At 36.7% G+C, this 14,453-nt stretch overlaps 1 protein-coding gene across 1 annotated transcript in view; it reads left to right on the plus strand.

Annotated features, from left to right (window-relative positions):
* RBM43 (RNA binding motif protein 43) overlaps nt 1–4,024 on the plus strand; it is an 11,724-nt gene extending 7,700 nt beyond the window's left edge. Inside the window, exons 3-4 of the mRNA XM_027877565.1 lie at nt 984–1,075; nt 2,613–4,024. Of these exons, the coding sequence (XP_027733366.1) occupies nt 984–1,075; nt 2,613–3,401 (881 nt within the window). The 3' untranslated portion in view covers nt 3,402–4,024. The remainder of the gene's footprint in view (nt 1–983; nt 1,076–2,612) is intronic.
* The last annotated feature ends 10,429 nt before the right edge of the window (nt 4,025–14,453 follow it).

Consider the following 14,453-nt stretch of genomic DNA (forward strand, 5'->3'; position numbering starts at 1 on the left):
GATAGATAGATAGATAGATAGATAGATAGATAGATAGATAGATAGATGGATAGATGGATATATAGATAGAGGGCACAGGGTGAGTTGAAGATGAAGGGGTCATATCTGGAGAATAAAATTAAGGGGTGAGAGAGGATTATACTAGGAGAAGGAGAAAGGGAAAGATAGAATGGGGTAAATTATCTCACAAGAAAAGAGAAAAGAAAAGGCTCTTACAGTGGAGGGGAAGCAGGGGAAAGTGAGAGGGAATGAGTGAATCTTATTCTCATTGGATTTGACTTAAGGAGGGAATAACATACACACTCAATTGGGTATGGAAATCTGTCTTACCCTATAGGAAAATAGGAGGGGAAGGGGACAAGAGAGTAGGGGGATGATAGAGAGGAGGGCAGATTGGGAAAGGGGGTAATCAGAAGCAAATACTTTTGAGGAGGGACAGGGTCAAAAGAAAGAATAAAATAAATGGGGGGGGGATAGGATTAAGGGAAATAGAGTTAGTTTTTCACCACATGTCTGCTATGGAAGTGTTTTGCATAACTGCACATGTATAGCCTATATTGAGTTGCTTGCCTTTTCAATGAGGGTGGATAGGGAGCGAGGAAGGGAGAAAATTTAGAACCCAAAGTTTTAAAAACACATGTTTAAAAAAATGTTTTTCACATGCAACTGGGAAATAAGAAATACAGGAAATGGGGTACAGAAATCTATCCTGCCCTACAGGAAAATAGAAGGGGAAGAGGGGGAGAGATAGCAGGGAAAGCAGACTAGGGGAAGGGATATTCAGAATGCATGCCATCTTGGGGTGGGGGGGTGAGATGGGGTGAAAATTTGGAACTCAAAATCTTGTGGAAGTAAATGTTGAAAAATAAAAAGAAAAAAAAGAAAAGAGAAATAATGAATGCTTAGTTTAGATGTTTACTTTTGAGGGAGAAGTTGAAAACTAGCAAAACAGTGAGAGAATCTATTTATTTTTTCCTACTTAGGTGCTGAGAACATCCTTAAAAATGAGAAACATTGTCTAATAGAGGAGGGGCTACTCCCAACGTTTGTTACTGTATCTCATTTTAGTGAAAACGTGAGTATTTACCTTGTGTTAAGTGTGTTCCTGAAATTCTATCCCCTCCATGAAGCCTTTCATAGTGTGGACAAGTCCACAACAAAAACTCATTCATCTTTCTCCTCAAACCCTCCCTTCTTTCATACTTCTCCAGTTCTGTCCAGGCCACCACCATTTTTCCAGCCATCCAGGCTTGCAGTCTTTGCATCATCCTTGCCTCCTGTCTTGCACTCACTCCATATGTCCAATATGTTGCTAGGTCTTATCATTTCTACCTTTACAATATCTCTCATATATTCCCCGTTCTCTCCACTAATACAGTCACCACCCTGGTGCAGTTGTTTTATCACCTCCTGTCTCTATTATTGCAATAATCTTCTTTTTATTCTCCCTACCTCAAATCTCTCCAATCCATTCTCTATTCAGCTAAAGTGCAGGTTTGACCATGTTCTTCCCCCACCCCCTTGACTCAGTAAACTCCAATGGCTCTCTCTTACTTTTAGGATCAAATATAAAATGCTCTCTTCGGTATTTAAAGCTCTGTTTCACACCCTTGCTTTTTTCTGTCTTTCCAATATTATAGTTTATTCCCTTTCTTGTATCCTACAGTGCAGTGACCCTGGCCTTATTCATCGCTCACAACACTCCTTTTCCCAATTATCTGTCTTTTCATTTGCTGATCCCATACCTGGAATAGTTTCACTGCCTACCCCCACATACTGGCTTCCCTGGCTTTCTTCAAGATTCAGCTCAAATCTTGTCTTTTGCAGGAGACCTTTCCAGGTCCCCGCACACCTCCTCCTCCTCCTTCTACACTGGCAGTGCCTTTCCTCTGATACTGCCTTCTAGCTACTCTCTCTCTTTAGCTTGTATGTACATAGTTGTTTGTCTGTTGTCTTCCCCATTAGAATATGAGCTCTCTGAGGGCAAGGATCATGTCTTGCCTTTCTTTGTATCCCCTACACTAAGCACAGTGCCTGGCACATATAAAGTGCTTAACAAATGCTTGTTGATTGACTGACTGACAATCCACACAGCCCAAATTCATTCAAGGGGAAAAGTTTATACAGATTACAAATTTTCAGTCTTTAAAATTTTGGTTTATACTTCTGAGATATTATCATATGTGTTTTCCATTTATATTGGTTAATTAAAATATATAAATATTTGGGTGGGGAGAAGAAGGCCATTTCTGACATAAGGTAATATTTTGGAAAAGGCTCAGAGGGTCTGGATAAATACAAGTTAGGGGCTTTGAGCAAGAATTCCTAAAACAAGAAGAGGTAAACAGAAGCATAGAAGGAATTAAGGAAAACAGAATCTGCAAAGGCAACTTGATTTTAAAAATGGGTTCAGAATTTTGGCCTTGGTATACAATGAGATAGGAGATTAGAAGCAGGAAGTGTGATAAGAATGTGATTGCATTACTTCAGATGAAAGTTAATTAGGCCTAGACTATGACTAGGTCAATAGACATAAGAAAAAGGAAAAGTTGCACTTTGAATACAGCTCTTTTGAATACTTCAATTTCAATTTCTTTCCTTTCAAATTTTAGGTCATTCGTTGTATTTTTGTTCACCTTGATTTATCTGTTTTTGGAAAGGAAGTTATTCTAGACAATCTGGTGACAGAACTTGAGGAGAAAATCCCATCCTTGAAATTCTATGTCGTGCAAACTAACGGACCGGTCATTGTTAAAGGGTCATTTTTAGCAATCAAGAGATTAAAGGAAGTTCTGTTGTTAAGGGCCCATTCTCTTCATGGAAACAACACCAATTGTGTCAGTCTGACAAAAAGGAAGAAAAAGAAAACCTTTCCAGAATGGAGCACATCTGTGTCCTCAATCCAGCCTGCAATGCCAAAAACTATCGGAAGTGAACAGATAATTGTCCTTGATACAGATATATTTAAATACATGAAGTGTGGTAACCAAACGTATGAAAAGATTTTAAACTACTTTAATGTTGTGAGTCAAGAGATAGTTAATGATGAAGTCACCACAATATGTTTAAAAGGTTCTCAGACTGATTCTCATTCTGATTACTTGAAAAAAGCAAAGGAATTAATTGAGGAATTCTCATACACTCTTTACTTTGAGCTTCGAAAAGAAACATTATCTCTTGAAGGAAAGGATATAAATGAGAGGAAGCAGATTTGGTGGGCATGCCAAGTGTTGAAGCCACAATATCCTTACATTCTGGTTGAATGTAATCCTAAGCATATTGATATCATAGGGAAAGCTAGTGATATCTGTCAATTCAAAAAACTTGTCATGAAGTTTGCAGGGAAAAAGATAACTTCAGAAAGCACAGTGACACTAGCTAAAATGTCCAAGGATTCTTAAATCTTTCACTACAACCAATAATTTCTTAGGAAAAGATAGATTTAAATCTATTCTTTAGAACATCTAGATGGTCATCATTATACTTCTGTCAGTATCATAAACATGTAGAAAAATATGGATTGCTTCCAAATAGAATGCTAACACAAATCATACTAGATTGACACTTAAAAGATGTTTTAAAATCAGATCATCATTAATTAACAAATATCTACTATGCTAAGACTGCTTGATATTTGAACATTCTTTGTAATTTTGGGCATGCTATTCTTCTTTAGTTTTCTCCCCAAGGACTCTGTTTTTAGAAAAAATAGATTTCTATGAAAATATTTTGTTTTTATATTGCTTACATTTCTTCCTTTATCCCTCCTGTTGCTCTCTTCCAGAGAGCCATCCTTACGACAAATAGAAAAAAATAAAGAGGATGAGGAAAAAAAATCAGCAAAACCAGTTAACATATTGGAAAAATATGACATTGAATGCAGTATTTCAAACGCATGACAACCACCAACTCAGCCCTTCTCTCTAAAGGAAGAGCTAGTGAGGGGTCCTCTCATATTTCTTCTTTGGTGACAATTTTCATCATTATAATTTCTCTGAATTCAGTTTTGATTATTTTGTGATTGTTCTTTCTATTTACATTGTTGTAGTCTTTGTGTTTGTTGTTTTTCTGGCTCTGTTTATTTCACTTTGCATCAGTTCATATAAGTCTTTCCATGATCCTCTGTAGTTATTAAATAACTTTTGATAGCACACTAATATTCCATTTTATATGTTCCAAATTTGTTTATCCATTTTGCAAATGTTGAGCATCAGCTTTGTTTCCAGTTTTTTGTCCCAATAAAAAAGTGCTGATACAAGTATTTTGATGTATATGGAGTCTTCTTTTATGTCAATGATCTTATCCCAAAAGTGTTAAGTTTAAAAAAAAAAAGTGGTTTTCTTGCAGTTGCTATGTAGAATTTGGCAGAAAAGTAAAGTGCTTTTGTTTAATTTCTTACTGTTTGATAAAATTGTTAAAGATGAAGCATTTGAAATAGAAAGATTATTAAGAAGTTCTCTCTCACTAATGAACCTTCTCCTCTTGCCTCTGAGACCTATAAAATCCTCTATTTGATTTGTAAAGCTCTCTATAACTTTGTCCCTTCCTAGTTTTCTGACTTTCTAGCACCCTTTCCTCCACCCCCCCACATACTCTGTGATCCAGTGACATTAGCCTTGATATTTCTTTTTTGTCGTTGTTGCTGCTAGGCAATGGGGTTAAGGCCTTGCCCAGGGTCACACAACTAGTAAGTGTTAAGAGTCTGAGGCCAGATTTGAACTCAGGTCCTCTTGACTCCAGGGTTGGTGCTTTATTCACTGCACCACCTAGCTGCCGCTAGCCTTAATATTTCTTGAATAAGACACTCCATCTTCCAACTCTAGGCATTTTTCACTGGCTTTCCGCCATGCCAGTAATTCTTTCCCTCTCCTCACATCTTCCTAGATTTCCTTCAAGTTTCAGCTGAAATCATACATTTTGTAAGAAGCCTTTCCCAATCCTTCTTAATGCTAGTGCCTTCCCCTGTTGCTAGTCTCCAATTCATCCCCTATATATATATTGTTTGTACATAGCTGTATTGTGTTCTCTCCCCAGTAGATTGTAGCTCCTAGAGAGGAGGGACTTTTTTTATTTTTTTTATTTTTTGCGAGGCAATTGGTGTTAGGTGACTTGCCCAGTGTCACACAGCTAGTAAGGGTCAAGTGTCTGGTCTGAGACTGGATTTGAACTCGGGTCCTCCTGACTCCAGAGCCAGTCCTCTATTCATTGCGCCACCTAGCTGCTCCAAAGGGACTATTTTTTGCCTTTCTTTTTGTATCCCCAGTGCTTTGCACAGTGCCTGTAGGAGCTATTTATTAAATACTTGTTGACTGACTGGTTGACTGACTAGTCTATTTCCAGAGCTTACAGAAAGTTAACAAATAAATGAAAAAAAAAACCAAAAACAAACAATGGGCACATTAATGAACTATTGGTGGAGCTGTACACTGGTCCAACCATTCTGGAAAATTTATAACTATGTTTCAAAAGCCACTAGAGTGGGCATACTCTTTTATCCAGTGATACAATTACTGGGCTCATACCCCTAAAGAGATCAAAGAAAGAGGGAAAGGACCCATATGTACAAAAATATAACAACCATTTTGTCCTGGCAAGGAACTAGAAACTAAGGGGCTGCCCATCAACTGGGGAATGGCTGAACAAATTACATAATATGCATGTAATGAAATACTACTATGCCCAGAGGACTGAAGGGATGGGTTCAGAGGAATGTGGAAAGACTTGTGTGAACTGATGCGAACAATTTATACAACAACAATATTAGAAAGATGAACAATTTTGAAAGTCTTAAAACTTTGATGTATGCAATGACTAATCATGATTCCAGAAGAACTATGCTGTCCATCTCCTGACAGAAGGGTGATGATAAAAGATGCGGAATGAGACATACATTTTTGGATGTGGCCATTGTGGGAATTTGTTTTGCTTGACTTCATATTTGTTTCAAGGGTTTTATTTTTATTTTTTTCTTCAATTTTTATATGCCATTGTGACTCCTTATTGTTTTTTCCATGTTTTTTTTTCATAGTGAAATAAAGGCTATCCTGTTCCCAATATATGCATTATTACCTTGAGTGCTTATAGGGGAGCTGCGGACCATTTTATGCACATCTATAAAGAGCCAGTCATGAGCTATATTTGGATTTTATTCAATTAATGTTAGGTACAACACAAAATATTTTAAACGCTGCAAGTGGTCTAAGCTTTATTTGATTCACAGTATCCTCTGCCACCTTTTTTGCCACTGTGAAATAACTGTGGACCGTTATGCATATTTCTTTGTTTCCTTGGTTTCCGTGGCCAAATAAGTCATCACCAAGTTACAGCCTACTTGTGATGAAGCTCTCCAGAATTAGGTTGATTGATCCTTTGACAGTAAATATAAATTTTCATAGGGATTTTACTTAAAACCTTTCCAACATGGTGGAACATGCTAGTTTTTGGGCCACTGATATAGCTTTCATAATTTAAGGTCAATTTTATTCCACAGTGAATGATCAGGATAGAACTTTTATAGAGGACTTTTTTTTTGTAGGTGGCACAGTGCATAAAGTATTGGACCTGGAGTCAGCAAGACCTGAGTTCAAATTTAGCCTTAGACATTTCCCAACTGTGAAACTGTGAAACTGCATGCTGCTTAACTTCTTCTTGCCTCAATTTACTCATTTATAAAATGGGAATAATAATAGCACCTACCTCTCAAGTTATGTTGAGGGTTAAATTGGATAATATGTCTAAGATACTTCATAGACCTCAAAGTGCTATATAAATGATAGCAATTCCTGTTATTAGAATATATGTATGTGTGTTTTTGTGCATATGGCGCATATGAATACCAGTATGAATATAATTATTAGCTGATTTGAAAAAGGATTTTTTGGCTTAGACTTTTGGTTTTACTTGTAGGGAATTCTTTGTTTTTTAATTTAATTTAAATTTATTTTTTTCTTAATTACATATAAACAAAAAATTTTTTTATCATTCATTGAAAATTTTTTGTTTCAAATTCTTTCTCTCCCATCTTCCCTCTCCTTGAGAAGGCAAGTAATTTGATATGGATTATACATGTTCAGTGATTGAAAACTTTTCCACATTAGCCATGCTGCAAAAGAAAATATAGAACAAATCCCCCTAAGCATAATAAAGTAAAAAAAAAAAAGGTTTAATCTGCATTCAGACTCTATCAGTTCTTTTTCTGGAGATAGATAGCATTTTTTCATCATAAGTCCTTTGGAATTGTCTTGGATCATTGTATTGCTGAGAATAGTATTCACAGTTGATCACTGCATGATATTGCTGTTACCATGTACAATAGTCTCCTGCATAAGTCCCTATGCATTCCTGGAAGGGGAATGAAAACTGAATCAAAGTCAAACAAGACCTTGACCTCCATATATCCAAGCTGTTATTTGAAGGCACTACTCTTGAATTGTAGTTGATAAATATATTACATTTTCCTTTGGTGTCATTGATAAAAAAAATCTGAAGTTGAATAGCACAGATGAGTAGAGTTGATCTCCTATGCGTGTCATGTTCGTGTGTGGAGTATTTTCTTTAGGGTTCTTGAAAGGTTAAATGTGAGACTGTCATATTTGGATTGTTAAAAGTGAATGTTCCAGCAAAGAATTGAAATACTGGGTTAATTATAGTCACTAAGTTAGACTGTAGGTAGAAAAGACTGAATTGAACACTTTGCCAGCAAGGGAAGCTTAAATTTTAAATCTAAGAATGGAATGCAAAATGCATATAGATCTTATATTTAAAATGTCTCTTAATGTTTATTAATTACAGCACTGTTTCTTTACAATCTGGTTTCAACCTGTTTTTATTCACTTAACAGAAATAACTGATCCTACCTCTATACCCAGAAACTATTGTTCAGAGCCATAACTATCACTGGAGAACATAGGCTTTTTGTCCCAGTGTGCTGGCATATGGAGTGGCATACTTCCTCCTCAGGTGCATGATTCTTGCCCATAGGGACCACCATCCCTATACCTCAGTGTTCAGTCTATTGTGCCACATTGCAGGACTACACCCTGGCCACTAACCCCAGGATCTCATTGCTATAATGTTCTTCACTTAGGATCCACCTTTCCCTTTAATCCCCAGTGGGTCGTAGGGAGATGGGCCATCTCCTCTTTTTTGGCTTCAGACTAGTAAGGATTTTTGTGGTCAAGCTGTCTTTTGTACTGCTGAAGCTCTGTCTCATCCCCAACTGAATTTGCCCCAGGAAAGCTTCTGCTCTTATTGCATTGGTTCAGTTTCAGAGTAGAAACAAAAGCCTGAGATATTTACAAGTGGTATACAGTAGGTCTCTTAGAATATATATATATATATAATATATATTTTTAATGTTCACCTATCCATGTATGAGGTCAGTCAGAATTTCTTCTGAATGCATGCTGTGGTAGGTAAACTGTGTAGGAAATTATTATCCTAGACGGGAAGGGAAAAAAGCTCTTATATAGCACTTACTATGTGCCAGGCATAGTGCTAAGTACTTTTTACCACATTTGATCCCCATGATAGCCCTATGAAGTAGGTGCTATTATTATCCTCATTTTATAGTGGAGGAAAGTGAAGCAAAAAGAGGTTAGGTGATTGGCCCAGGGTCACATAGCTAGTTAGTGACTTTGACTGGCTTTGATCTCAAGTCTTCTTGACTCTTGGCCTAGCACTTTTATCCATTGCACCACCAGCTACCTCACCTGAGAGCTAAGATAACACAGTGGATGGATGGGAGAATAGGAAAAAAGTTAAAAGAATTATCTTGATGACTGGAAGAAATGACAAAGGAACTAAGAGGCAGACCTTGACAAAAAGTGAGGCAAGATGATCTTGGGAATAAAAATGTTTATTTCTAATGAGGGAATTGTTCTGGTCAGCTAGAGGGTTAGTGTTCTAGAACAGACAAAGCTAATATAAGAAGCAAGAATTTCACAAGAATTCTTGTTACGTTGGGGTGATGTGATGTGATGGAAATATCATTGGATTTAGTATCAACTGATCTGGGTTAGAATGGTGACTCCAGTTACTAATTGTATGAAAAAGCATTCTCATTGGGCCTCAATTTCTTCATCTACAAAATGAGACCATATGATCTCTAAGGTTCCAAATTCTTTTATTCAAACATTATTTTTGTCAGAATTTGAATGTAGTCTGGTGTCCCTGCTGGTCATTTTGTCATTACTTAAGTCATATGACTAATACAGTGAAAATATAATATTAGTAGGAACTTAGAAGTCCTTGTCACTGGATAAATCTGAATTAATCTGAATCTGCTAAAGAATGAGTCAGTGTGGACATCCAGACAGAGGCAGAACTAATGGGAATATCATCAGTTCACTGAGAAACATAGACCATTTGGAAATTCTTCAGCATGTTAGTTCATCGGGGTGGAGTGTCATAATCATCAGGGTAATTGTGAAATTCATCCAGAGCCTAACCTTTCCTGTTGAATAAAGATCAGGTTAGTGACCATAAATGTTGCCTGGTGATTAAATTCGGATGGTGCCTATTAGTTAAAAATGGCTCCTGAAAAGCAACTCACCGTGGACACCTGTACCTCCCACCAGAAAATTACTGGCTCTTTCCATGTACTGGATAGCGTGTATTCATCTATTGTCCTCTACTTTTGGGGAGTTATATTAATATGCAGGAAAAAAATAAAACCAAACTTTTTGGGTTTATCACTAATTGCTAGGTAGTAGTTCTAGTAATTAGAAAGAGAATTTCATTTTCTCTCCCTGCATGTAACCAAACATAGCCTCCCTCTAACCTGCCTTTGAGCAAATTAAACACACGTTGATATAAAAATTGTCCAAGGATTCATTGATAAGTACTGCTGCCAATCACGCTTATCAACATACAGAGGGATTTTAACAACTGATTTATTATATACTTAGAGCATAGATCTATGGCATACAAAACCTAGTAGCCTCCAAGCCCAGGTTTCAGCAAATATATATAGGTCTTAGTTATATCAGAAAGATGAATTAAATGGAATTTTACAGGGCAGAATTTTAGGGCAAAAAGAGAACGTAAAGGTTTACATATCAAGAACAGATAGAAGGAGAATATCTTTATTAGGCAAAATTATAAACTGATTAGTAAATACTGGGGAATAAAGCTGGAATTTACAGAATAATCATTAAATTTGGAGCTATAGAAATTTACTTGACATGTTTGTCTTAAGTAGGTAAGAGTAATAATGCTGAACCAGAAATCCTTTTATCACTAGTCAGTTAAATATGGAGCTAAGTTTGCTGTCACCTAAATTCTCTGCATGCTGTAGCTAATACTGTACCTTACTGTCTCAAGCACATGCGGACAATAGAGTTAAATCAGAAAAATTCTCATCACAATATAGACTAGTTATTCACTGAGAAAATCACAGTTTTGTCATGACTGGCTTTTAGAGAGAAGGTAGACAGAAATTAAAAATAGGCTAAAGAAAAAGAGAGAAGTTTTGGAATGGATACGTGCTCTTCCAGGAGGGACAAGGGTAGAATAGAGAATATGAATGTCTCTATTATCATTCTTGTTCAACAAGAATAGTTACATTCTTTCTACCTGGCTCTGGGTAGCCTTCATCATTCAGCCACAGTTCTTTTCTAGCATTCCATCTTTGTCTGAGCAGTGGGCGGTTGTAACAACAGCAGAGGTGGAGGTAAGCACCCGCTTAGCATGCTACTCTCCCATCTTCTCCTCCCTTCATATGAATATCATGTACTTCCCTCTGATTCCCCTCCATGGTTGAAACTGGCAACAGCCCTGTTGCTTCCACATGGTATCTCAACTGTGACCTCTTTTGCTCATTCCTGTAGCATCAAGCTCTTGGGATCTTGACTACACCTCAGCACACTTGTACACTTCTACCTTCTCATGAGATTTCAGCTCTCTCCTTACTTCAGGAGGAGGAGAGAGGGCAACTGTATATGTATGTATGTATGTATGTATATGTATATGTATATATAAATACATATACACACACATTTTATGTATACATTTTTCTTCTAAAACTTTTTTTTGGATGTTCCTTCCCTTTAAAACGTTTTGATGTCTTTTGTGTTTAGATCATAGCAATTTTTGGATATACCCTTCTTCAGTGAACTTACCCTCTCATCAAAGAAAAAAAAATGGTTAAGTAAAACTGACTAACTCATCAAATGCATCTGATAGCACATTTATTGTTCTGCAGTTTTGGGACCCCCACCTCTCCAATAAAGAGAGGCAGGTGGATTTCTTCATCTGGCCTTGATTGGTCATTATAATTATATGGGATTCAGTTTTGTTTTATTGTTCTTTTTATTTAAATTGCTGCATTCAATGCATGTATTATTTTCTTGGTTCTACTTCTTTCTATATTAGTCTGTGCAAGACTTCCCACATTTCTCCAAATTTATAATATACTGAGTATTATGGCCCAATAATATTCCATTACAATTACAATTTGTTCGGTCATTCCTTCATGAGATAGGAGCTTACTTTTGTTATTTTGTCACCAGGAAAACTACTGTTATGAATATTTTTGTTTATATAGGAGCCCTCATTTGTTTTTGATATTCTTAGGAGAGTATTTACCTTGCAGTTTAATCACTTGGTTAAAGGGTATAAATGTTCAGTGTTTGTCAACATTTCTGTAACAAAGTTTTCTTCATCAATGATTGTGGACTATAACATGGAAGTCTTTCATATGCAGAATTAGGAAATGGAAGTATCACTAAAGAAAATAAAAGCAGGAGCAGAAACAACATCAGACCAAATGCAGAGAGATGTACTAGAAGTAAGAGTTTTTAGGCTCTTGTGGGATTGAGTCTCAAGATATTTGAAAGGGAAAAAAAACTGGAAAAAACCCCACAGATAGTATTAGTTCTGAAAAAAAGTGATAAAGAGAAATAAATTATTATCAATTTATATGCTTACTTTCTCACCACTATAAAATATTTATGAGAATGTTTGTAAATGTACCAAAGACTTCTTTTATGAAAATAGAAGGGAAATGGAAGACTTCTGAAAACAATATTCTGCAGCAAAATCCTTTATCATCACATAATTTACTGAAAGGTGCAGAGAATATGAGATCACATTGCAGTGTTTTAATATATTATGTATATTTAAATAGTAATTTCATAATATATTAATCATGTCATTTTTGTCTAACTTTTATATAGGCTAGAGCAAGCCTCTACAAATAAAGTTGATAAAGTTGTTATTTTTCTTTGTATATATTCTGCTTTCTTTTCTCTTGCTTGCTCTTCTGATTTTTTCTTTCCTTATCTTCGGTGGTTGCCAAAACAACCACAAGACTCAATATTGTTCTTCCTTCTGTCTTTTCTTCTGTGACTGTAGAACAAAAGAAAGGAACTATTGTAGCAATTTAGCAGGAAGGAAATTTTAAAAAAAGTTGCTTCTGATTTTGCCTCTGAGGTCAAAATGTACAGCATGTCATTCTAGTACAGGATTTCTTTTTTCTTTCTTTCTTCTTCTTTTTTTTTTTTTGGTTGGGCAATGGGGGTTAAGTGACTTGCCCAGGGTCACACAGCTAGTAAATATTATGTGTCTGAGGCTGGATTTGAACTCAGGTCCTCCTGAATCCAGGGACAGTACTCTATCCACTGGTCACCTAGCCACCCCCTAGTACAGGATTTCTAAACCGTGTGTGTGTGTGTGTGTGTGTGTGTGTGTGTGTGTGTGCATGTGCATGTGATGGACCCCTTTGGCAGTCTGGCGAAGCCTATGCACCCCTTCTCAGAACCATGTTTTTAAATGCATAAAATGAAATACATAGAAATCCAAAGGAAACCAACTTTATTGAAATAGTTACCAATTTTTAAAAAGTTCTTGGGCAACAGATTAATAACCTCTGTTATAGTGTAAAAGTGATCAGTTTTTGTTTGATTGATGGAATTTGACCTCTATAATGGTAGATTCAGTTCTACTATCTAGCATTCAGTTTCTGAGGCTTAGTATCCCTTCTTGAGAAACAAATTAGGGGACTTTTTTATTATTACATATTCAAATATACAGGTGCAAGGCCACATAACATAAAAATATCAATACCTATACGTTTCTGTTGTCTAATTGTTTTGAGAAAGATGTTACATTCTAAAACACCAGAGGGAGCCAGATACCTTTCTAACTAAGTACTCTGCGGTAGACTCAAATTGGCTTAGACCTCTTAAGTGCATATTTAAAATCGTAAATTGGGGGTAGCGAGTGCTCAGCCAGAATTCCAGAAGGCCTATTATATATGCCTTAGAAATAAGAATCACAGATTCCAAATAGCAGATGGTGCTATTTTGTACAGTTTCTTAGGATGTATTCCATCATTTTAATTCAAATGTTACTAACTCAGAAAAAAAATTCTCCAGTAGTTGAATACACATAGTACAGGGATTTCTTGCTAGTTAGTATGAAGTTTCTGGTTGGTATTAAGTAATAACCTAGGAAAGATTCTGGAACCCACTCATTTCAATAGCCTAAAGTGTCACTGACATGACAAACCAGGGAAGCCTGCCTTGGATGCTGATCTTAGCCCATCTTTTATGAACAGTGGATAGAGAGGAAGCAGAGGAAGGAAAGCTCTAAGGAAAGCTTTGTGTAACAGGGGATGAGAATATAAACTGTTTGTAGTGAACAAGTGTTCCAGATTGCTTATTGCCAAGACCTCCTGTTCGAAATGAAAAGAAAATCCAAACAAAAACCCACTCCAGGATTGAAACAAACAAATAAACAAACCCCAAGAAAAGCCAAACATCCAGTCCTGGCTCCTTTTATTCCAAATGGACTTTGCAGCTGAGCAGGAAAGAAAGAGAGGCTGCTGCCTTTTTTTGCTGGGTGACCATTCATTATCACTAATAATCCCCAGTTTTGGTGGCTCTCCTTGCTTGCTATTTTAGCCTATCCTCCTGGCAGGCATGCAGGGCTTTATCATTAGCCTGCATCTGGCATTGGGGTGGTAAAGTGTGCTACTGAGCCTTGCATGGGAATAGAAGATTGAAGTTTAAGGCACATGCTGATTTTCTATCCAGATGCGGAATATGAACTAACCATGTTACATTCACTTTTAATGCTTTCCCACATAAAGTGGGTTTGGTGAAGAAATGAATGAAAATTCACAAATCAAACTCAGTTCATGATAATAGTGCTATTCAGCTGTTAACAGACCTTATACTAGGTGGAAAAATCTATCCTCTTGGACTGTGTGCCCTTAAAAAAAGTGATAACTTTTAGCATTCCCTATTGGGTGCCAAGACTCCTTGGCACTTTGTGCTGTGATGTTGGATGAATAATTTTTCTGGGATTAGGGGGCATGGAGAGAGAGAGAGAGTGAGGCGGAAGGGTAAAATGGCCCCATAGACCAGACCTCAAGCTCTGGGGAAACTGTAAAGCTTTTAGGTCTTCAGGATTCCCAGAGCAGTAGCCAACAATGGGTTGAGTCCAGAGGA

The sequence above is a fragment of the Vombatus ursinus genome, unplaced genomic scaffold, assembly GCF_900497805.2.
Source record: "Vombatus ursinus unplaced genomic scaffold, bare-nosed wombat genome assembly UNPS02014813.1, whole genome shotgun sequence".
Classification (NCBI taxonomy): domain Eukaryota; kingdom Metazoa; phylum Chordata; class Mammalia; order Diprotodontia; family Vombatidae; genus Vombatus; species Vombatus ursinus.